The sequence below is a fragment of the Ranitomeya imitator genome, chromosome 5 (genome assembly GCF_032444005.1).
Source record: "Ranitomeya imitator isolate aRanImi1 chromosome 5, aRanImi1.pri, whole genome shotgun sequence".
Lineage (NCBI taxonomy): Eukaryota > Metazoa > Chordata > Amphibia > Anura > Dendrobatidae > Ranitomeya > Ranitomeya imitator.
In genome coordinates this window covers 696,584,037-696,610,607 of record NC_091286.1, presented here as the reverse complement: position 1 = coordinate 696,610,607, position 26,571 = coordinate 696,584,037, and the positions used below count along the sequence as shown (strand labels likewise).

General features: G+C 47.2%; 1 protein-coding gene across 2 annotated transcripts in view; it reads left to right on the top strand.

The window, feature by feature from the left end:
* The window catches only part of LOC138638838 (oocyte zinc finger protein XlCOF6-like), a 141,360-nt gene that overhangs the window by 63,725 nt on the left and 51,064 nt on the right, over positions 1 to 26,571 (top strand). For both annotated transcript variants that reach the window (XM_069728495.1, XM_069728496.1), the window contains exons 2-6: positions 983 to 1,137; positions 1,242 to 1,406; positions 17,710 to 17,833; positions 17,942 to 18,036; positions 18,324 to 18,381. In XM_069728495.1, the coding sequence (XP_069584596.1) occupies positions 1,027 to 1,137; positions 1,242 to 1,406; positions 17,710 to 17,833; positions 17,942 to 18,036; positions 18,324 to 18,381 (553 nt within the window). In that variant the 5' untranslated portion in view covers positions 983 to 1,026. The remainder of the gene's footprint in view (positions 1 to 982; positions 1,138 to 1,241; positions 1,407 to 17,709; positions 17,834 to 17,941; positions 18,037 to 18,323; positions 18,382 to 26,571) is intronic.

The window sequence follows — 26,571 nt, the reverse complement described above, 5'->3', positions numbered from 1 at the left end:
GTAATGTTTATTATCTTTAATTTTTTATCACAAAATGTTTGATTTGATTGTTTTGTTTTTGTTTTTTTTACAAATATGTGTAGTTTTCTATTTTCGTTTTGCTCATTGGATGGATCTGTTTTTTCAGAATAAAAACAACCAAAAAAAGATTTTTAGTTCATTTTTCTTTTTTTTTTTACTACCAAACATGTTCACAAACAGTCTAGTAAGCAAAAAGTATAAAGAAAATGGAGTTAGAGTGTCTAAAATCAAGGTTTAATAAGCCAGGTCATAGTGACCCGGAACACTACAAGTGTATAGTAAATGCGAACAAAACAGCAGGGTTAAGTCTGGCTCTTTCTTCAGCCTGTTCCACTTGTCAATGTTTCCTGGCTGGATTCACATCTCTGCTTGGATTCTCCTGGTTTCCTGACCAGTTTTGCAAAGACAAGTTCTGGCTTTGCTCATTTCAGTCCACATGTTGTGGAGTTATTGTTCTGTGCATTCTATATTTGTCCAGCTTGTCAGTATGGATTATTTCTGTTAGGTGGAAGCTCTGGGAAGCAGATTTACCCTCCACACCTTTAGTCAGGTGTGGAGATTTTGTAAACTCTGTGTGGATTGTTTTGTAGTTTTTATACTGACCGCACAGTATCCTTTCCTGTCCTATCTATCAAGCTAGACTGGCCTCCTATGCTAAAATCTGATTTCATTTCTGCGTATGTTATTTTCCCCTCCTCTCACCGTCAATATTTGTGGGGGCTATCTTTCCTTTGGGGATTTTCTCTGAGGCAAGATAGGTTTCCTGTTTCCATCTTTAGGGGAAGTTAGATCTTAGGCTGTGCCGAGGGGTCTAGGGAGCGTCAGGTACCCCCCACGGCTATTTTTAGTTGCGCTGCTAGGTTCAGGGTTTGCGGTCAGTACAGATACCACCTCCTTCAGAGCTTGTCTCATGTTGTTCCTAAACCACCAGATCATAACAGTTCACCTTTTACACCCTCAGGTTTCTCACATCCAGAACATTTCACAGGTGACATCTCTTCTTTAATGATGGTCCTTGCCATCAATGAACCACCAAGGCCAGACGAGGACAGACGACGCATGGCTGCAGGGATCGTAACCATCGCCCTAGAGATAATCCACCTGATAACAGGAGAGGTGAGAGATTCATGTGACATCTCTAGTAATAAAGCAGAGAACGACGAGAAAGATGAAAGATTATGAGACTCCATGTAGTGATCAGCGTCTCTCACTGTCCACAGGAGCACACGGTGGTGAAGAAGACGTCCGGTGACCGTGTGACCCCCTGTGTGTCCGGAGAAAGGAGGAGGAGCAAGAGCAGCAACACCGAATCCCCTCACTCCACCATCCCTGAGAAGGAGATCCGAGAACTCACCGACAAGATCACTGAGCTGCTGACCGGAGAGGTGACTGCTGGGAGATTATACAGTATACACTGGAGGATTCTGGGTGATGAGAGGAGGCTGCTGGGAGATTATACAGTATACACTGGAGGATTCTGGGTGATGAGAGGTGACTGCTGGGAGATTATACAGTATACACTGGAGGATTCTGGGTGATGAGCGGAGACTGCTGGGAGATTATACAGTATACACTGGAGGATTCTGGGTGATGAGAGGAGACTGCTGGGAGATTATACAGTATACACTGGAGGATTCTGGATGATGAGAGGTGACTGCTGGGAGATTATACAGTATACACTGGAGGATTCTGGGTGATGGGAGGAGACTGCTGGGAGATTATACAGTATACACTGGAGGATTCTGGGTGATGAGAGGAGACTGCTGGGAGATTATACAGTGTACACTGGAGGATTCTGGGTGATGAGCGGAGACTGCTGGGAGATTATACAGTATACACTGGAGGATTCTTGGTGATGAGAGGAGACTGCTGGGAGATTATACAGTGTACACTGGAGGATTCTGGGTGATGGGAGGAGACTGCTGGGAGATTATACAGTATACACTGGAGGATTCTGGGTGATGAGAGGAGACTGCTGGGAGATTATACAGTATACACTGGAGGATTCTGGGTGATGGGAGGAGACTGCTGGGAGATTATACAGTATACACTGGAGGATTCTGGGTGATGAGAGGAGACTGCTGGGAGATTATACAGTATACACTGGAGGATTCTGGGTGATGAGAGGAGACTGCTGGGAGATTATACAGTATACACTGGAGGATCCTGGGTGATGAGAGGTGACTGCTGGGAGATTATACAGTGTACACTGGAGGATTCTGGGTGATGAGCGGAGACTGCTGGGAGATTATACAGTGTACACTGGAGGATTCTGGGTGATGAGAGGAGACTGCTGGGAGATTATACAGTGTACACTGGAGGATTCTGGGTGATGAGAGGAGACTGCTGGGAGATTATACAGTATACACTGGAGGATTCTGGGTGATGAGGGGAGACTGCTGGGAGATTATACAGTATACACTGGAGGATTCTGGGTGATGAGAGGAGACTGCTGGGAGATTATACAGTGTACACTGGAGGATTCTGGGTGATGAGAGGAGACTGCTGGGAGATTATACAGTATACACTGGAGGATTCTGGGTGATGAGAGGAGACTGCTGGGAGATTATACAGTGTACACTGGAGGATTCTGGGTGATGAGCGGAGACTGCTGGGAGATTATACAGTATACACTGGAGGATTCTGGGTGATGAGAGGAGACTGCTGGGAGATTATACAGTGTACACTGGAGGATTCTGGGTGATGAGAGGAGACTGCTGGGAGATTATACAGTATACACTGGAGGATTCTGGGTGATGAGAGGTGACTGCTGGGAGATTATACAGTGTACACTGGAGGATTCTGGGTGATGAGAGGAGACTGCTGGGAGATTGTACAGTATACACTGGAGGATTCTGGGTGATGAGAGGAGACTGCTGGGAGATTATACAGTGTACACTGGAGGATTCTGGGTGATGAGAGGAGACTGCTGGGAGATTATACAGTGTACACTGGAGGATTCTGGGTGATGAGAGGAGACTGCTGGGAGATTATACAGTATACACTGGAGGATTCTGGGTGATGAGAGGAGACTGCTGGGAGATTATACAGTATACACTGGAGGATTCTGGGTGATGAGAGGAGACTGCTGGGAGAATATACAGTGTACACTGGAGGATTCTGGGTGATGAGAGGAGACTGCTGGGAGATTATACAGTATACACTGGAGGATTCTGGGTGATGAGAGGAGACTGCTGGGAGATTATACAGTATACACTGGAGGATTCTGGGTGATGAGAGGTGACTGCTGGGAGATTATACAGTATACACTGGAGGATTCTGGGTGATGAGCGGAGACTGCTGGGAGATTATACAGTGTACACTGGAGGATTCTGGGTGATGAGAGGAGACTGCTGGGAGATTATACAGTGTACACTGGAGGATTCTGGGTGATGAGAGGAGACTGCTGGGAGATTATACAGTATACACTGGAGGATTCTGGGTGATGAGAGGTGACTGCTGGGAGATTATACAGTGTACACTGGAGGATTCTGGGTGATGAGAGGAGACTGCTGGGAGATTATACAGTATACACTGGAGGATTCTGGGTGATGAGAGGAGACTGCTGGGAGATTATACAGTGTACACTGGAGGATTCTGGGTGATGAGAGGAGACTGCTGGGAGATTATACAGTGTACACTGGAGGATTCTGGGTGATGAGAGGAGACTGCTGGGAGATTGTACAGTATACACTGGAGGATTCTGGGTGATGAGAGGAGACTGCTGGGAGATTATACAGTATACACTGGAGGATTCTGGGTGATGAGAGGAGACTGCTGGGAGATTATACAGTATACACTGGAGGATTCTGGGTGATGAGAGGTGACTGCTGGGAGATTATATAGTATACACTGGAGGATTCTGGGTGATGAGAGGAGACTGCTGGGAGATTATACAGTATACACTGGAGGATTCTGGGTGATGAGAGGAGACTGCTGGGAGATTATACAGTATACACTGGAGGATTCTGGGTGATGAGAGGAGACTGCTGGGAGATTATACAGTATACACTGGAGGATTCTGGGTGATGAGAGGAGACTGCTGGGAGATTATACAGTATACACTGGAGGATTCTGGGTGATGAGAGGAGACTGCTGGGAGATTATACAGTATACACTGGAGGATTCTGGGTGATGAGAGGTGACTGCTGGGAGATTATACAGTATACACTGGAGGATTCTGGGTGATGAGAGGAGACTGCTGGGAGATTATACAGTATACACTGGAGGATTCTGGGTGATGAGAGGTGACTGCTGGGAGATTATACAGTATACACTGGAGGATTCTGGGTGATGAGCGGAGACTGCTGGGAGATTATACAGTATACACTGGAGGATTCTGGGTGATGAGAGGAGACTGCTGGGAGATTGTACAGTGTACACTGGAGGATTCTGGGTGATGAGAGGAGACTGCTGGGAGATTATACAGTGTACACTGGAGGATTCTGGGTGATGAGAGGAGACTGCTGGGAGATTGTACAGTATACACTGGAGGATTCTGGGTGATGAGAGGAGACTGCTGGGAGATTGTACAGTATACACTGGAGGATTCTGGGTGATGAGAGGAGACTGCTGGGAGATTATACAGTATACACTGGAGGATTCTGGGTGATGAGCGGAGACTGCTGGGAGATTATACAGTATACACTGGAGGATTCTGGGTGATGAGAGGAGACTGCTGGGAGATTGTACAGTGTACACTGGAGGATTCTGGGTGATGAGAGGAGACTGCTGGGAGATTATACAGTGTACACTGGAGGATTCTGGGTGATGAGAGGAGACTGCTGGGAGATTGTACAGTATACACTGGAGGATTCTGGGTGATGAGAGGAGACTGCTGGGAGATTGTACAGTATACACTGGAGGATTCTGGGTGATGAGAGGAGACTGCTGGGAGATTATACAGTATACACTGGAGGATTCTGAGTGATGAGAGGAGACTGCTGGGAGATTGTACAGTATACACTGGAGGATTCTGGGTGATGAGAGGAGACTGCTGGGAGATTATACAGTATACACTGGAGGATTCTGGGTGATGAGGAGACTGCTGGGAGATTATACAGTGTACACTGGAGGATTCTGGGTGATGAGAGGAGACTGCTGGGAGATTATACAGTATACACTGGAGGATTCTGGGTGATGAGACTGCTGGGAGATTATACAGTGTACACTGGAGGATTCTGGGTGATGAGAGGAGACTGCTGGGAGATTGTACAGTATACACTGAAGGACTCTGGGTGATGAGAGGAGACTGCTGGGAGATTATACAGTGTACACTGGAGGATTCTGGGTGATGAGAGGAGACTGCTGGGAGATTATACAGTATACACTGGAGGATTCTGGGTGATGAGACTGCTGGGAGATTATACAGTGTACACTGGAGGATTCTGGGTGATGAGAGGAGACTGCTGGGAGATTATACAGTGTACACTGGAGGATTCTGGGTGATGAGAGGAGACTGCTGGGAGATTGTACAGTATACACTGGAGGATTCTGGGTGATGAGAGGAGACTGCTGGGAGATTGTACAGTATACACTGGAGGATTCTGGGTGATGAGAGGAGACTGCTGGGAGATTATACAGTATACACTGGAGGATTCTGGGTGATGAGAGGAGACTGCTGGGAGATTGTACAGTATACACTGGAGGATTCTGGGTGATGAGAGGAGACTGCTGGGAGATTGTACAGTATACACTGGAGGATTCTGGGTGATGAGAGGAGACTGCTGGGAGATTATACAGTATACACTGGAGGATTCTGGGTGATGAGAGGAGACTGCTGGGAGATTGTACAGTATACACTGGAGGATTCTGGGTGATGAGAGGAGACTGCTGGGAGATAATACAGTATACACTGGAGGATTCTGGGTGATGAGAGGAGACTGCTGGGAGATTATACAGTATACACTGGAGGATTCTGGGTGATGAGAGGAGACTGCTGGGAGATTATACAGTGTACACTGGAGGATTCTGGGTGATGAGAGGAGACTGCTGGGAGATTATACAGTATACACTGGAGGATTCTGGGTGATGAGGAGACTGCTGGGAGATTGTACAGTATACACTGGAGGATTCTGGGTGATGAGAGGAGACTGCTGGGAGATTATACAGTATACACTGGAGGATTCTGGGTGGTGAGAGGAGACTGCTGGGAGATTATACAGTATACACTGGAGGATTCTGGGTGATGAGAGGTGACTGCTGGGAGATTATACAGTATACACTGGAGGATTCTGGGTGATGAGAGGAGACTGCTGGGAGATTATACAGTATACACTGGAGGATTCTGGGTGATGAGCGGAGACTGCTGGGAGATTATACAGTATACACTGGAGGATTCTGGGTGATGAGAGGAGACTGCTGGGAGATTATACAGTATACACTGGAGGATTCTGGGTGATGAGAGGTGACTGCTGGGAGATTATACAGTGTACACTGGAGGATTCTGGGTGATGAGAGGAGACTGCTGGGAGATTATACAGTGTACACTGGAGGATTCTGGGTGATGAGAGGAAACTGCTGGGAGATTATACAGTGTACACTGGAGGATTCTGGGTGATGAGAGGAGACTGCTGGGAGATTATACAGTGTACACTGGAGGATTCTGGGTGATGAGAGGAGACTGCTGGGAGATTATACAGTATACACTGGAGGATTCTGGGTGATGAGAGGAGACTGCTGGGAGATTATACAGTGTACACTGGAAGATTCTGGGTGATGAGAGGAGACTGCTGGGAGATTATACAGTATACACTGGAGGATTCTGGGTGATGAGAGGAGACTGCTGGGAGATTATACAGTATACACTGGAGGATTCTGGGTGATGAGAGGAGACTGCTGGGAGATTATACAGTGTACACTGGAGGATTCTGGGTGATGAGAGGAGTCTGCTGGGAGATTATACAGTATACAATGGAGGATTCTGGGTGATGAGAGGAGACTGCTGGGAGATTATACAGTATACACTGGAGTATTCTGGGTGATGAGAGGAGACTGCTGGGAGATTGTACAGTATACACTGGAGGATTCTGGGTGATGAGAGGAGACTGCTGGGAGATTGTACAGTATACACTGGAGGATTCTGGGTGATGAGAGGAGACTGCTGGGAGATTGTACAGTATACACTGGAGGATTCTGGGTGATGAGAGGAGACTGCTGGGAGATTATACAGTATACACTGGAGGATTCTGGGTGATGAGAGGAGACTGCTGGGAGATTATACAGTATACACTGGAGGATTCTGGGTGATGAGAGGAGACTGCTGGGAGATTATACCGTATACACTGGAGGATTCTGGGTGATGAGAGGAGACTGCTGGGAGATTGTACAGTATACACTGGAGGATTCTGGGTGATGAGAGGAGACTGCTGGGAGATTATACAGTATACACTGGAGGATTCTGGGTGATGAGAGGAGACTGCTGGGAGATTATACAGTATACACTGGAGGATTCTGGGTGATGAGAGGAGACTGCTGGGAGATTGTACAGTATACACTGGAGGATTCTGGGTGATGAGAGGAGACTGCTGGGAGATTATACAGTATACACTGGAGGATTCTGGGTGATGAGAGGAGATTGCTGGGAGATTACACTGGAGGATTCTGGGTGATGAGAGGAGACTGCTGGGAGATTATACAGTATACACTGGAGGATTCTGGGTGATGAGAGGAGACTGCTGGACGATTATACAGTATACACTGGAGGATTCTGGGTGATGAGAGGAGACTGCTGGGAGATTATACAGTGTACACTGGAGGATTCTGGGTGATGAGAGGTGACTGCTGGGAGATTATACAGTATACACTGGAGGATTCTGGGTGATGAGTGGAGACTGCTGGGAGATTATACAGTGTACACTGGAGGATTCTGGGTGATGAGAGGATACTGCTGGGAGATTATACAGTATACACTGGAGGATTCTGGGTGATGATAGGAGACTGCTGGGAGATTATACAGTATACACTGGAGGATTCTGGGTGATGAGGAGACTGCTGGGAGATTATACAGTGTACACTGGAGGATTCTGGGTGATGAGAGGAGACTGCTGGGAGATTATACAGTATACACTGGAGGATTCTGGGTGATGAGAGGAGACTGCTGGGAGATTATACAGTGTACACTGGAGGATTCTGGGTGATGAGGAGACTGCTGGGAGATTATACAGTATACACTGGAGGATTCTGGGTGATGAGAGGAGACTGCTGGGAGATTATACAGTATACACTGGAGGATTCTGGGTGATGAGAGGAGACTGCTGGGAGATTATACAGTATACACTGGAGGATTCTGGGGGATGGGAGGAGACTGCTGGGAGATTATACAGTGTACACTGGAGGATTCTGGGTGATGATAGGAGACTGCTGGGAGATTATACAGTGTACACTGGAGGATTCTGGGGGATGGGAGGAGACTGTTGGGAGATTATACAGTGTACACTGGAGGATTCTGGGTGATGAGTGGAGACTGCTGGGAGATTATACAGTGTACACTGGAGGATTCTGGGTGATGAGAGGAGACTGCTGGGAGATTATACAGTGTACACTGGAGGATTCTGGGTGATGAGAGGAGACTGCTGGGAGATTATACAGTATACACTGGAGGATTCTGGGTGATGAGAGGAGACTGCTGGGAGATTATACAGTGTACACTGGAGGATTCTGGGTGATGAGAGGAGACTGCTGGGAGATTATACAGTGTACACTGGAGGATTCTGGGTGATGAGAGGAGACTGCTGGGAGATTATACAGTGTACACTGGAGGATTCTGGGTGATGAGAGGAGTCTGCTGGGAGATTATACAGTATACACTAGAGGATTCTGGGTGATGAGAGGAGACTGCTGGGAGATTATACAGTATACACTGGAGGATTCTGGGTGATGGGAGGAGACTGCTGGGAGATTATACAGTGTACACTGGAGGATTCTGGGTGATGAGAGGAGACTGCTGGGAGATTGTACAGTATACACTGGAGGATTCTGGGTGATGAGAGGAGATTGCTGGGAGATTACACTGGAGGATTCTGGGTGATGAGAGGAGACTGCTGGGAGATTATACAGTGTACACTGGAGGATTCTGGGTGATGAGAGGTGACTGCTGGGAGATTATACAGTATACACTGGAGGATTCTGGGTGATGAGTGGAGACTGCTGGGAGATTATACAGTGTACACTGGAGGATTCTGGGTGATGAGGAGACTGCTGGGAGATTATACAGTATACACTGGAGGATTCTGGGTGATGATAGGAGACTGCTGGGAGATTATACAGTATACACTGGAGGATTCTGGGTGATGAGGAGACTGCTGGGAGATTATACAGTGTACACTGGAGGATTCTGGGTGATGAGAGGAGACTGCTGGGAGATTATACAGTATACACTGGAGGATTCTGGGTGATGAGAGGAGACTGCTGGGAGATTATACAGTATACACTGGAGGATTATGGGTGATGAGAGGAGACTGCTGGGAGATTATACAGTATACATTGGAGGATTCTGGGTGATGAGGAGACTGCTGGGAGATTATACAGTATACACTGGAGGATTCTGGGTGATGGGAGGTGACTGCTGGGAGATTATACAGTATACACTGGAGGATTCTGGGGGATGGGAGGAGACTGCTGGGAGATTATACAGTGTACACTGGAGGATTCTGGGGGATGGGAGGAGACTGCTGGGAGATTATACAGTGTACACTGGAGGATTCTGGGTGATGAGAGGAGACTGCTGGGAGATTATACAGTATACACTGGAGGATTCTGGGGGATGGGAGGAGACTGCTGGGAGATTATACAGTGTACACTGGAGGATTCTGGGTGATGAGTGGAGACTGCTGGGAGATTATACAGTGTACACTGGAGGATTCTGGGTGATGAGAGGAGACTGCTGGGAGATTATACAGTGTACACTGGAGGATTCTGGGTGATGAGAGGAGACTGCTGGGAGATTATACAGTATACACTGGAGGATTCTGGGTGATGAGAGGAGACTGCTGGGAGATTATACAGTATACACTGGAGGATTCTGGGTGATGGGAGGAGACTGCTGGGAGATTATACAGTATACACTGGAGGATTCTGGGTGATGAGAGGAGACTGCTGGGAGATTATACAGTGTACACTGGAGGATTCTGGGTGATGAGAGGAGACTGCTGGGAGATTATACAGTATACACTGGAGGATTCTGGGTGATGATAGGAGACTGCTTGGAGATTATACAGTATACACTGGAGGATTCTGGGTGATGAGAGGAGACTGCTGGGAGATTATACAGTATACACTGGAGGATTCTGGGTGATGTGAGGAGACTGCTGGGAGATTATACAGTATACACTGGAGGATTCTGGGTGATGAGAGGAGACTGCTGGGAGATTATACAGTATACACTGGAGGATTCTGGGTGATGAGAGGAGACTGCTGGGAGATTATACAGTATACACTGGAGGATTCTGGGTGATGATAGGAGACTGCTTGGAGATTATACAGTATACACTGGAGGATTCTGGGTGATGAAAGGTGACTGCTGGGAGATTATACAGTATACACTGGAGGATTCTGGGTGATGATAGGAGACTGCTGGGAGATAATACAGTGTACACTGGAGGATTCTGGGTGATGAGGAGACTGCTGCGAGATTATACAGTATACACTGGAGGATTCTGGGTGATGAGAGGAGACTGCTGGGAGATTATACAGTATATACTGGAGGATTCTGGGTGATGAGAGGAGACTGCTGGGAGATTATACAGTATACACTGGAGGATTCTGGGTGATGAGAGGAGACTGCTGGGAGATAATACAGTGTACACTGGAGGATTCTGGGTGATGAGGAGACTGCTGCGAGATTATACAGTATACACTGGAGGATTCTGGGTGATGAGAGGAGACTGCTGGGAGATTATACAGTATATACTGGAGGATTCTGGGTGATGAGAGGAGACTGCTGGGAGATTATACTGTATACACTGGAGGATTCTGGGTGATGAGAGGAGACTGCTGGGAGATTATACAGTGTACACTGGAGGATTCTGGGTGATGAGAGGAGACTGCTGGGAGATTATACAGTATACACTGGAGGATTCTGGGTGATGAGAGGAAACTGCTGGGAGATTATACAGTGTACACTGGAGGATTCTGGGTGATGAGAGGAGACTGCTGGGAGATTATACAGTGTACACTGGAGGATTCTGGGTGATGAGCGGAGACTGCTGCGAGATTATACAGTATACACTGGAGGATTCTGGGTGATGAGAGGAGACTGCTGGGAGATTATACAGTGTACACTGGAGGATTCTGGGTGATGAGAGGAGACAGCTGGGAGATTATACAGTATACACTGGAGGATTCTGGGTGATGAGAGGAGACTGCTGGGAGATTATACAGTGTACACTGGAGGATTCTGGGTGATGAGAGGAGACAGCTGGGAGATTATACAGTATACACTGGAGGATTCTGGGTGATGAGAGGAGACTGCTGGGAGATTATACAGTATACACTGGAGGATTCTGGGTGATGAGAGGAGACTGCTGGGAGATTATACAGTGTACACTGGAGGATTCTGGGTGATGAGAGGAGACTGCTGGGAGATTATACAGTGTACACTGGAGGATTCTGGGTGATGAGAGGAGACTGCTGGGAGATTATACAGTATACACTGGAGGATTCTGGGTGATGAGGAGACTGCTGGGAGATTATACAGTATACACTGGAGGATTCTGGGTGATGAGAGGAGACTGCTGGGAGATTATACAGTGTACACTGGAGGATTCTGGGTGATGAGAGGAGACTGCTGGGAGATTATACAGTGTACACTGGAGGATTCTGGGTGATGAGAGGAGACTGCTGGGAGATTATACAGTGTACACTGGAGGATTCTGGGTGATGAGAGGAGACTGCTGGGAGATTATACAGTATACACTGGAGGATTCTGGGTGATGAGGAGACTGCTGGGAGATTATACAGTTTACACTGGAGGATTCTGGGTGATGAGAGGAGACTGCTGGGAGATTATACAGTATACACTGGAGGATTCTGGGTGATGGGAGGAGACTGCTGGGAGATTATACAGTGTACACTGGAGGATTCTGGGTGATGAGAGGAGACTGCTGGGAGATTATACAGTATACACTGGAGGATTCTGGGTGATGGGAGGAGACTGCTGGGAGATTATACAGTATACACTGGAGGATTCTGGGTGATGAGGAGACTGCTGGGAGATTATACAGTATACACTGGAGGATTCTGGGTGATGAGAGGAGACTGCTGGGAGATTATACAGTATACACTGGAGGATTCTGGGTGATGAGAGGTGACTGCTGGGAGATTATACAGTATACACTGGAGGATTCTGGGTGATGAGAGGAGACTGCTGGGAGATTGTACAGTATACACTGGAGGATTCTGGGTGATGAGAGGAGATTGCTGGGAGATTACACTGGAGGATTCTGGGTGATGAGAGGAGACTGCTGGGAGATTATACAGTGTACACTGGAGGATTCTGGGTGATGAGAGGTGACTGCTGGGAGATTATACAGTATACACTGGAGGATTCTGGGTGATGAGTGGAGACTGCTGGGAGATTATACAGTGTACACTGGAGGATTCTGGGTGATGAGAGGATACTGCTGGGAGATTATACAGTATACACTGGAGGATTCTGGGTGATGATAGGAGACTGCTGGGAGATTATACAGTATACACTGGAGGATTCTGGGTGATGAGGAGACTGCTGGGAGATTATACAGTGTACACTGGAGGATTCTGGGTGATGAGAGGAGACTGCTGGGAGATTATACAGTATACACTGGAGGATTCTGGGTGATGAGAGGAGACTGCTGGGAGATTATACAGTGTACACTGGAGGATTCTGGGTGATGAGGAGACTGCTGGGAGGTTATACAGTATACACTGGAGGATTCTGGGTGATGAGAGGAGACTGCTGGGAGATTATACAGTATACACTGGAGGATTCTGGGTGATGAGAGGAGACTGCTGGGAGATTATACAGTATACACTGGAGGATTCTGGGGGATGGGAGGAGACTGCTGGGAGATTATACAGTGTACACTGGAGGATTCTGGGTGATGATAGGAGACTGCTGGGAGATTATACAGTGTACACTGGAGGATTCTGGGGGATGGGAGGAGACTGCTGGGAGATTATACAGTGTACACTGGAGGATTCTGGGTGATGAGTGGAGACTGCTGGGAGATTATACAGTGTACACTGGAGGATTCTGGGTGATGAGAGGAGACTGCTGGGAGATTATACAGTGTACACTGGAGGATTCTGGGTGATGAGAGGAGACTGCTGGGAGATTATACAGTATACACTGGAGGATTCTGGGTGATGAGAGGAGACTGCTGGGAGATTATACAGTGTACACTGGAGGATTCTGGGTGATGAGAGGAGACTGCTGGGAGATTATACAGTGTACACTGGAGGATTCTGGGTGATGAGAGGAGACTGCTGGGAGATTATACAGTGTACACTGGAGGATTCTGGGTGATGAGGAGTCTGCTGGGAGATTATACAGTATACACTAGAGGATTCTGGGTGATGAGAGGAGACTGCTGGGAGATTATACAGTATACACTGGAGGATTCTGGGTGATGGGAGGAGACTGCTGGGAGATTATACAGTGTACACTGGAGGATTCTGGGTGATGAGAGGAGACTGCTGGGAGATTATACAGTATACACTGGAGGATTCTGGGTGATGAGAGGAGACTGCTGGGAGATTGTACAGTATACACTGGAGGATTCTGGGTGATGAGAGGAGATTGCTGGGAGATTACACTGGAGGATTCTGGGTGATGAGAGGAGACTGCTGGGAGATTATACAGTGTACACTGGAGGATTCTGGGTGATGAGAGGTGACTGCTGGGAGATTATACAGTATACACTGGAGGATTCTGGGTGATGAGTGGAGACTGCTGGGAGATTATACAGTGTACACTGGAGGATTCTGGGTGATGGGAGGAGACTGCTGGGAGATTATACAGTATACACTGGAGGATTCTGGGTGATGAGAAGAGACTGCTGGGAGATTATACAGTATACACTGGAGGATTCTGGGTGATGAGGAGACTGCTGGGAGATTATACAGTATACACTGGAGGATTCTGGGTGATGATAGGAGACTGCTGGGAGATTATACAGTATACACTGGAGGATTCTGGGTGATGAGGAGACTGCTGGGAGATTATACAGTGTACACTGGAGGATTCTGGGTGATGAGAGGAGACTGCTGGGAGATTATACAGTATACACTGGAGGATTCTGGGTGATGAGAGGAGACTGCTGGGAGATTATACAGTGTACACTGGAGGATTCTGGGTGATGAGAGGAGACTGCTGGGAGATTATACAGTATACACTGGAGGATTATGGGTGATGAGAGGAGACTGCTGGGAGATTATACAGTATACATTGGAGGATTCTGGGTGATGAGGAGACTGCTGGGAGATTATACAGTATACACTGGAGGATTATGGGTGATGAGAGGAGACTGCTGGGAGATTATACAGTATACATTGGAGGATTCTGGGTGATGAGAGGAGACTGCTGGGAGATTATACAGTATACACTGGAGGATTCTGGGTGATGAGAGGAGACTGCTGGGAGATTATACAGTATACACTGGAGGATTCTGGGTGATGAGAGGAGACTGCTGGGAGATTATACAGTGTACACTGGAGGATTCTGGGTGATGAGAGGAGACTGCTGGGAGATTATACAGTATACACTGGAGGATTATGGGTGATGAGAGGAGACTGCTGGGAGATTATACAGTATACATTGGAGGATTCTGGGTGATGAGGAGACTGCTGGGAGATTATACAGTATACACTGGAGGATTCTGGGGGATGGGAGGAGACTGCTGGGAGATTATACAGTGTACACTGGAGGATTCTGGGGGATGGGAGGAGACTGCTGGGAGATTATACAGTGTACACTGGAGGATTCTGGGTGATGAGAGGAGACTGCTGGGAGATTATACAGTATACACTGGAGGATTCTGGGGGATGGGAGGAGACTGCTGGGAGATTATACAGTGTACACTGGAGGATTCTGGGTGATGAGTGGAGACTGCTGGGAGATTATACAGTGTACACTGGAGGATTCTGGGTGATGAGAGGAGACTGCTGGGAGATTATACAGTGTACACTGGAGGATTCTGGGTGATGAGAGGAGACTGCTGGGAGATTATACAGTGTACACTGGAGGATTCTGGGTGATGAGAGGAGACTGCTGGGAGATTATACAGTATACACTGGAGGATTCTGGGTGATGATAGGAGACTGCTTGGAGATTATACAGTATACACTGGAGGATTCTGGGTGATGAGAGGAGACTGCTGGGAGATTATACAGTATACACTGGAGGATTCTGGGTGATGTGAGGAGACTGCTGGGAGATTATACAGTATACACTGGAGGATTCTGGGTGATGAGAGGAGACTGCTGGGAGATTATACAGTATACACTGGAGGATTCTGGGTGATGAGAGGAGACTGCTGGGAGATTATACAGTATACACTGGAGGATTCTGGGTGATGATAGGAGACTGCTTGGAGATTATACAGTATACACTGGAGGATTCTGGGTGATGAAAGGTGACTGCTGGGAGATTATACAGTATACACTGGAGGATTCTGGGTGATGATAGGAGACTGCTGGGAGATAATACAGTGTACACTGGAGGATTCTGGGTGATGAGGAGACTGCTGCGAGATTATACAGTATACACTGGAGGATTCTGGGTGATGAGAGGAGACTGCTGGGAGATTATACAGTATATACTGGAGGATTCTGGGTGATGAGAGGAGACTGCTGGGAGATTATACTGTATACACTGGAGGATTCTGGGTGATGAGAGGAGACTGCTGGGAGATTATACTGTATACACTGGAGGATTCTGGGTGATTAGAGGAGACTGCTGGGAGATTATACAGTATACACTGGAGGATTCTGGGTGATGAGAGGAGACTGCTGGGAGATTATACAGTATACACTGGAGGATTCTGGGTGATGAGAGGAGACTGCTGGGAGATTATACAGTATACACTGGAGGATTCTGGGTGATGAGAGGAGACTGCTGGGAGATTATACAGTATACACTGGAGGATTCTGGGTGATGAGAGGAGACTGCTGGGAGATTATACAGTATACACTGGAGGATTCTGGGTGATGAGAGGTGACTGCTGGGAGATTATACAGTGTACACTGGAGGATTCTGGGTGATGAGAGGAGACTGCTGGGAGATTATACAGTGTACACTGGAGGATTCTGGGTGATGGGAGGAGACTGCTGGGAGATTATACAGTGTACACTGGAGGATTCTGGGTGATGAGAGGAGACTGCTGCGAGATTATACAGTATACACTGGAGGATTCTGGGTGATGAGAGGAGACTGCTGGGAGATTATACAGTGTACACTGGAGGATTCTGGGTGATGAGAGGAGACTGCTGGGAGATTATACAGTATACACTGGAGGATTCTGGGTGATGAGAGGAAACTGCTGGGAGATTATACAGTGTACACTGGAGGATTCTGGGTGATGAGAGGAGACTGCTGGGAGATTATACAGTGTACACTGGAGGATTCTGGGTGATGAGCGGAGACTGCTGCGAGATTATACAGTATACACTGGAGGATTCTGGGTGATGAGAGGAGACTGCTGGGAGATTATACAGTGTACACTGGAGGATTCTGGGTGATGAGAGGAGACAGCTGGGAGATTATACAGTATACACTGGAGGATTCTGGGTGATGAGAGGAGACTGCTGGGAGATTATACAGTGTACACTGGAGGATTCTGGGTGATGAGAGGAGACAGCTGGGAGATTATACAGTATACACTGGAGGATTCTGGGTGATGAGAGGAGACTGCTGGGAGATTATACAGTATACACTGGAGGATTCTGGGTGATGAGAGGAGACTGCTGGGAGATTATACAGTGTACACTGGAGGATTCTGGGTGATGAGAGGAGACTGCTGGGAGATTATACAGTGTACACTGGAGGATTCTGGGTGATGAGAGGAGACTGCTGGGAGATTATACAGTATACACTGGAGGATTCTGGGTGATGAGGAGACTGCTGGGAGATTATACAGTATACACTGGAGGATTCTGGGTGATGAGAGGAGACTGCTGGGAGATTATACAGTGTACACTGGAGGATTCTGGGTGATGAGAGGAGACTGCTGGGAGATTATACAGTGTACACTGGAGGATTCTGGGTGATGAGAGGAGACTGCTGGGAGATTATACAGTGTACACTGGAGGATTCTGGGTGATGAGAGGAGACTGCTGGGAGATTATACAGTATACACTGGAGGATTCTGGGTGATGAGGAGACTGCTGGGAGATTATACAGTTTACACTGGAGGATTCTGGGTGATGAGAGGAGACTGCTGGGAGATTATACAGTATACACTGGAGGATTCTGGGTGATGGGAGGAGACTGCTGGGAGATTATACAGTGTACACTGGAGGATTCTGGGTGATGAGAGGAGACTGCTGGGAGATTATACAGTATACACTGGAGGATTCTGGGTGATGGGAGGAGACTGCTGGGAGATTATACAGTATACACTGGAGGATTCTGGGTGATGGGAGGAGACTGCTGGGAGATTATACAGTATACACTGGAGGATTCTGGGTGATGTCTGCCTTGTTTGTTGTCAGGTTCTTCTCAGGTGTCAGGACGTTGCTATTTCTTTCTCCCTGGAGGAGTGGGATTATATTACTGGACACAAGGATCAGTACAAGACCTTTCTGGTGGACGACCATCCGCTGCTCTCATCTCGAGGTAATAGGAGACTATCCTGATAATAGGGGAGATCTGGGCTGAGATCCTAGATGCTCCATTTTCTGATGATCACCTATAGATGACGCTTTCCGACTTTATCTCCTATAGATCGTTGCTGTCAGAGAGATTCAGCAGAGAGATGGCCACGTTCTTTGTACTGCCTGGATGAGGAGGAGAAGAGCACTGTCCTGCAGGGCGATGAGGTGGGTGAAGTCCTCTCACATGTAGAGTTCTGTCCATTGGTTCTGATGTTCTAGTATATAGTGAACAGCTGTTCAGACCTCCACAAGGATAGAAGATTTCTCTGAGCGTTAGAGGGTTCACTTACCAGCATTGAGATGAGGCGTCGCTCCTGTAACAGCTCCTGTCATTCCCAATTTAGGGCAGATTGTTTCATGATGTCTTTTGACCTTCATTCTGATACAGTATAAATTAAGATCCATTTTTTCCAAATTTTTCATATATTCTGTTCTCTTCTGTTTTTTTGCAGGAAAGTGATGGTGGAATGAGTAATAGACTGGAAGATCCAATAACGTTGTCAGTGAATGGTAAGAACGTTTCTTAAATCTTTTTTATTCCCACCCTATACCTATATATTTCCAATGACAATTATTCACTCCACTCCTTTTGCAAATTAGGTTTATTAGAAAGTTTTACAAACTAGCTGGTGTTTGCAACAAACCAATGAAACAATCTAAATTGCTCAACACAACACAATTCGAAATTCACCCCAAAATGACACAATTACTGACTCCTGCTGTCTGAAGACTATTCTCCTCTTCATGAATAGTATCTTTAGTGCTTAGCACAGTACCCCTCTGGCTGCTATAACCTGCTGCAGATGTGACGCATCTCCAGGCAACAGCTCCTGGTGACATTCCTGATGAATCTTAGCCCATTCCTTGTGGCCTCCATTCACCAATATACACAGCTCAAAAAATAAAGAGAACAGTAAAATCCCACATCCTAGATATCACTGAATTAAATATTTCAGTTGCAAATCTTTATTCATTACATAGTGGAATGTGTTGAGAAAAATAAGGTCTGGATTTGGAATGATGCTCAAAATCAAAGTGGAAAACCAAATTACAGGCTGGTCCAACTTCTGTGAAAATGTCTCAAGACAAGGAAATGATTTTCTGTTGTGTGTGTGTGTGTGGCCCACACGTGCCTGTATGACCTCCGTACAACGCCTGGGCATGCTCTTGATGAGGCAGCGGATGGTCTCCTGATGGATCTCCTCCCAGACCTGGACTAAAGCATCCGCCGACTACTGGACAGTCTGTGGTGCAGGGTGCAGCGCCATGTTGGTGGATGGTGCGAGACATGATGTCCCAAAAGTGTTCAATCGGATTCAGGTCTGGGGAAAGGGCGGGCCAGTCCATAGCTTCAATGCCTTCATCTTGCAGGAACTGCTGACACACTCCAGCCACATGAGGTCTGGCATTGTCCTGCATTAGGAGGAACCCAGGGCCAACCGCACCAGCATATGGTCTCACAAGGGGTCTGAGGATCTCATTTCGGTACCTAATGGCAGTCAGGCTACCTCTGGCGACCAAATGGAGGGCTGTGCGGCCCTCCAAAAAAATGCCACTCCACACCATTACTGACCCACTGCCAAACCGGTCATGCTGAAGGATATTGCAGGCAGCAGATCGCTCTCCACGGCGTCCCCAGACTCTGTCACATCTGTCACATGTGCTCAGTGTGAACCTGCTTTCATCTGTGAAGAGCACAGGGCGACAGTGGCGAATTTGCCAATCCTGGTGTTCTGTGGCAAATTCCAAGCGTCTTGCATGGTGTTGGGCTGTGAGCACAACCCCCATCTGTGGACGTCGGGCGCTCAGACCATCCTCATGGAGTCGGTTTCTAACCGTTTGTGCAGATACATGCATATTTGTGGCTTGCTGGAGGTCATTTTGCAGGGCTCTGGCAGTGCTCCTCCTGTTCCTCCTTGCACAAAGGCTGAGGTAGCTGTACTGCTGCTGGGTTGTTGCCCTCCTATGGCCCCCTCCATGTCTCCTGGTGTACTGCCCTGTCTCCTGGTAGTGCCTCCAGCCTCTGCTCACTACGCTGACAGACATAGCAAACCTTCTTGCCACAGCTCGCATTGATGTGCCATCCTGGATGAGCTGCACTACCTGAGCCACTTGTGTGGGTTGTAGAGTCCGTCTCATGCTACCACGAATGTGAAAGCACAACCAACATTCAAAAGTGACCAAAACATCAGCGAGAAAGCATTGTACTGAGATGTGGTCCCCACCTGCAGAACCACTCCTTTATTGAGGGTGTCTTGATAATTGCCAATAATTTCCATCTGTTGTCTATTCCATTTGTACAACAGCATGTGAAATTGATTGTCAGCGTTGCTTTCTCCTTCGCCTCATTGGGGGACACAGACCGTGGGTGTATGCTGCTGCCAATAGGAGGCTGACACTAAGTGATACAAAAAAAGTTAGCTCCTCCCCTGCAGTACACCCCCCCCCCCCCCCCCCCGCTGGCTCTCAGCCAACCAGTTCTTGCTTAGTGTCTGTAGGAGGCACTTGGGTCTGGTTCAGACCCCAACATTTTTATTTGCGATATGCTCACTCTGACGAGTCTTCGGAGCTAGCTTCTCTGCTCTTTCAGACTTTTCTCCCTTATTATCTTCGAGGCAAGGTTGTCCTCAGGCCATCTCCATCCCTTGTTACCAAGGTGGTACTGTATTACCTCTGTTATGAGGGCATAGTTCTTCCCTCATCTCTTTTGGCTCCAGTCCACAAAATGGAATAAGATCCCCCATATTCTGGACGAAGTGAGTGCTCTGAGTAGGTACTGTTATGATAAGGTAATTCAGTACCACAATGGACATAGAGGTCAGAGCACACACAGTGACCTGACAATAACCCAAAAACAGAGAACGAGCTCTGAGACGTTGGAACTCTGCTGACCGCAATCCCTAATCCTCTCCAACCACACTAGAGGCAGCCGTGGATTGTGCCTAACGCTCCCTATGCAACTCAGCACAGCCTGAGAAACTAGCTAGCCTGAAGATAGAAAATAAGCCTACCTTGCCTCAGAGAAATACCCCAAAGGAAAAGGCAGCCCCCACATATAATGACTGTGAGTAAGATGAAAAGACAAACGTAGAGATGAAATAGATTTAGCAAAGTGAGGCCCGACTTTCTGAACAGAGCGAGGATAGGAAAGGTAACTTTGCGGTCAACACAAAACCCTACAAAAAACCACGCAAAGGGGGCAAAAAGACCCTCCGTACCAAACTAACGGCACGGAGGTACACCCTCTGCGTCCCAGAGCTTCCAGCAAGCAAGAAAAACAAATAGACAAGCTGGACAGAAAAAAAACAGCAAACAAAATAGCAAAGCGGAACTTAGCTATGCAGAGCAGCAGGCCACAGGAACGATCCAGGAGGAAACAGGTCCAATACTAGAACATTGAATGGAGGCCAGGATCAAAGCACTAGGTGGAGTTAAATAGAGCAGCACCTAACGACTTCACCACATCACCTGAGGAAGGAAACTCAGAAGCCGCAGTGTTATGAAAGGCAATTCAGTACCACAATGGACATAGCGGTCAGAGCACATACAGTGATCTGACAATAACCCAAAATCATAGAACGAGCTCTGAGACGTGGGAACTCTGCAGACCGCAATCCCTAATCCTCTCCAAACAACACTAGAGGCAGCCGTGGATTGCGCCTAACTCTGCCTATGCAACTCGGCACAGCCTGAGAAACTAACTAGCCTGAAGATAGAAAATAAGCCTACCTTGCCTCAGAGAAATACCCCAAAGGAAAAGGCAGCCCCCCACATATAATGACTGTGAGTTAAGATGAAAAGACAAACGTAGAGATGAAATAGATTCAGCAAAGTGAGGCCCGACTTTCTTAACAGAGCGAGGATAGAAAAGGTAACTTTGCGGTCTACACAAAACCCTAAAGAAAACCACGCAAAGGGGGCAAAAAGACCCTCCGTACCGAACTAACGGCACGGAGGTACACCCTTTGCGTCCCAGAGCTTCCAGCAACAAATTAGACAAGCTGGACAGAATAAATAGCAAACAAATAGCAAAGAAGAACTTAGCTATGCAGAGCAGCAGGCCACAGGAATGATCCAGGGAAAAGCAAGTCCAACACTGGAACATTGACAGGAAGCCAGGATCAAAGCATTAGGTGGAGTTAAGTAGAGAAGCACCTAACGACCTCACCAGATCACCTGAGGGAGGAAACTCAGAAGCCGCAGTACCACTTCCCTGCACCAACAGAAGCTCACAGAGAGAATCAGCCGAAGTACCACTTGTGACTACAGGAGGGAGCTCTGTCACAGAATTCACAACACCGCAGTACCACTCTCCTCCACCAACGGAAGCTCACAGAGAGAATCAGCCGAAGTACCACTTGTGACCACAGGAGGGAGCTCTGCCACAGAATTCACAACAAGGTACGTCTTGAGGACGGCGTCCTTCTGAAGGTTGGACGTTTTATTTGGGCTTCCTGACGGTAAAGGAAGGCTTCCTGACATTTTCAGGAAGGGTTTAGCCATTTCATTGACCATGATAACATGGTGAATTCTTTTCACCATCCAGGAGTCCTTCCGTGCTAGATGTCAGCCTATCTCCCTGTCTATCAAGGGCTCTCTAGGCACCAGGCGTCAGCAAGGCACGCCTGCAAGCTTGCGGATTCGTCCAGTCCGCATGCATTCTTGAAACACTATAATTCCCACACTTCCACAGATGTGAGTCTGGGCAGGCGGACTCTGCAGGCCGCGGTGGCGCACTTGTACTGTAAGTAGCGGTTACACAGGGCCTGATCTATTGTTGTCCCCACCCAGGGACTGCTTTGGGACGTCCCACGGTCTGTGTCCCCCAATGAGGCGAAGGAGAAATAGGGATTTTTGTGTACTCACCGTAAAATCCTTTTCTCCGAGCCATTCATTGGGGACACAGCTCCCACCCTGTTATTAGCTTATGTTTCTTTTTTTAGAATATGACATGCTATACGCTCATATATTGTTATTGATCTCCTACTGCTTTTGCACCGAACTGGTTGGCTGAGAGCCAGCGGTGGGGGGGGGGGGGGGAGGGGGTGGTGTACTGCAGGGGAGGAGCTAACCTTTTTTGTATCACTTAGTGTCAGCCTCCTATTGGCAGCAGCATACACCCACGGTCTGTGTCCCCCAATGAATGGCTCGGAGAAAAGGATTTTACGGTGAGTACACGAAAATCCCTATTTCTAAGTGGACAGTTTGATTTCACAGAAGTTTGATTTACTTCGATATTCTGTTGTTTAAGTGTTCCCTTTATTTTTTTGAGCAGTGTACTTAGGCTGTAAAGAAATTTGTCCAAAAAGGTAATAGAAGAAATCATTACTTTGTCCCCGTAGTATATGGACAATGATGATTCCAGAATTCGCGGCAGACTGTGTCCGTCGCTGATTGATCGAGGCAACCTTTATGACATCATCGTCGCCATGGCAACCATTATGACATCATCGTCGCTGTGCCCGTTGCTGATTGTTCGAGGCCTGGCGGCCTCGACCAATCAGAGACGCGGGATGTCTACGTCCTTTATGACATCATCGTCGCTGTGCCCGTTGCTGATTGGTCGAGGCCTGGCGGCCTCAACCAATCAGAGACGCGGGATTTCTACGTCGATGCTGTGCCGGTCGAGGCCTGGCGGCCTCGACCAATCAGAGACGCGGGATTTCCAGGACAGACAGACAGACAGACGGAAAAGCCCTTAGGCAATTATATACAGTGGGGCAAAAAAGTATTTAGTCAGCCAGCAATAGTGCAAGTTCCACCACTTAAAAAGATGAGAGGCGTCTGTAATTTACATCATAGGTAGACCTCAACTATGGGAGACAAACTGAGAAAAAAAAATCCAGAAAATCACATTGTCTGTTTTTTTAACATTTTATTTGCATATTATGGTGGAAAATAAGTATTTGGTCAGAAACAAAATTTCATCTCAATACTTTGTAATATATCCTTTGTTGGCAATGACAGAGGTCAAACGTTTTCTGTAAGTCTTCACAAGGTTGCCACACACTGTTGTTGGTATGTTGGCCCATTCCTCCATGCAGATCTCCTCTAGAGCAGTGATGTTTTTGGCTTTTCGCTTGGCAACACGGACTTTCAACTCCCTCCAAAGGTTTTCTATAGGGTTGAGATCTGGATACTGGCTAGGCCACTCCAGGACCTTGAAATGCTTCTTACGAAGCCACTCCTTCGTTGCACTGGTGGTGTGCTTTGGATCATTGTCATGTTGAAAGACCCAGCCACGTTTCATCTTCAATGCCCTTGCTGATGGAAGGAGGTTTGCACTCAAAATCTCACGATACATGGCCCCATTCATTCTGTCATGTACCCGGATCAGTCGTCCTGGCCCCTTTGCAGAGAAACAGCCCCAAAGCATGATGTTTCCACCACCATGCTTTACAGTAGGTATGGTGTTTGATGGATGCAACTCAGTATTCTTTTTCCTCCAAACACGACAAGTTGTGTTTCTACCAAACAGTTCCAGTTTGGTTTCATCAGACCATAGGACATTCTCCCAAAACTCCTCTGGATCATCCAAATGCTCTCTAGCAAACTTCAGATGGGCCCGGACATGTACTGGCTTAAGCAGTGGGACACGTCTGGCACTGCAGGATCTGAGTCCATGGTGGCGTAGTGTGTTACTTATGGTAGGCCTTGTTACATTGGTCCCAGCTCTCTGCAGTTCATTCACTAGGTCCCCCCGCGTGGTTCTGGGATTTTTGCTCACCGTTCTTGTGATCATTCTGACCCCACGGGGTGGGATTTTGCATGGAGCCCCAGATCGAGGGAGATTATCAGTGGTCTTGTATGTCTTCCATTTTCTAATTATTGCTCCCACTGTTGATTTCTTCACTCCAAGCTGGTTGGCTATTGCAGATTCAGTCTTCCCAGCCTGGTGCAGGGCTACAATTTTATTTCTGGTGTCCTTTGACAGCTCTTTGGTCTTCACCATAGTGGAGTTTGGAGTCAGACTGTTTGAGGGTGTGCACAGGTGTCTTTTTATACTGATAACAAGTTTAAACAGGTGCCATTACTACAGGTAATGAGTGGAGGAAAGAGGAGACTCTTAAAGAAGAAGTTACAGGTCTGTGAGAGCCAGAAATCTTGATTGTTTGTTTCTGACCAAATACTTATTTTCCACCATAATATGCAAATAAAATGTTAAAAAAACAGACAATGTGATTTTCTGGATTTTTTTTTCTCAGTTTGTCTCCCATAGTTGAGGTCTACCTATGATGTAAATTACAGACGCCTCTCATCTTTTTAAGTGGTGGAACTTGCACTATTGCTGACTGACTAAATACTTTTTTGCCCCACTGTATATAGATTAGATAGATAGATATTAGATAGATAGATATTAGATAGATAGATATTAGATAGATATGGGATAGATAGATATTAGATAGACAGATAGATATATATGGGATAGATAGATATGAGATAGATAGATAGATATTACATAGATATTAGATAGATAGATATTAGATAGATAGATATTAGATAGATAGATATTAGATAGATAGATATTAGATAGATAGATATTAGATAGATAGATAGATAGATATTAGATAGATATTAGATAGATTAGAACCACAAGGTTCAGTTCTAGGACCCCTGCTCTTCTCCATCTACACCTTTGGCCTGGGACAGCTCATAGAATCTCACGGCTTTCAGTATCACCTCTATGCTGATGACACACAGATCTACATCTCTGGACCAGATATCACCTCCCTACTAACCAGAATCCCTCAATGTCTGTCTGCTATTTCATCCTTCTTCTCCACTAGATTTCTAAAACTTAACATGGACAAAACAGAATTCATCATCTTTCCCCCATCTCACGCGATCTCCCCAACGAACCTATCCATTACAGTAAACGGCTGCCCGCTCTCCCCAGTCCCACAAGCCCGCTGTCTTGGGGTAATCCTTGACACTGATCTCTCCTTTAAACCACATATCCAAACCCTTTCCACTTCCTGCCGCCTCCAACTCAAAAATATTTCACGGATCCGCACATTCCTAAACCAAGAATCTGCAAAAACCCTAGTCCATGCCCTCATCATCTCCCGCCTTGACTACTGTAACCTCCTGCTCTGTGGCCTCCCCTCTAACACTCTTGCACCCCTCCAATCTATTCTAAACTCTGCTGCCCGACTAATCCACCTGTCCCCCCGCTATTCCCCGGCCTCTCCCCTCTGTCAATCCCTGCACTGGCTCCCCATCACCCAGAGACTCCAGTACAAAAGCCTAACCATGACATATAAAGCCATCCACAACCTGTCTCCTCCATACATCTGTGACCTCGTCTCCCGGTACTTTCCTGCACGTAACCTCCGATCCTCACAAGATCTCCTTCTCTACTCCCCTATTATCTCCTCTTCCCACAATCGCATACAAGATTTCTCTTGTGCATCCCCCCTACTCTGGAATGCTCTACCACAACATATCAGACTCTCGCCTACCATCGAAACCTTCAAAAAGAACCTGAAGACCCACCTCTTCCGACAAGCCTACAACCTGCAGTAACCACCGATTGACCAAACCGCTGCACGGCCAGCTCTACCCTCACCTACTGTATCCTCACCCATCCCTTGTAGATTGTGAGCCCTCGCGGGCAGGGTCCTCTCTCCTCCTGTACCAGTTGTGACTTGTATTTTTCAAGATTATTGTACTTGTTTTATTATGTATACCCCTCCTCAC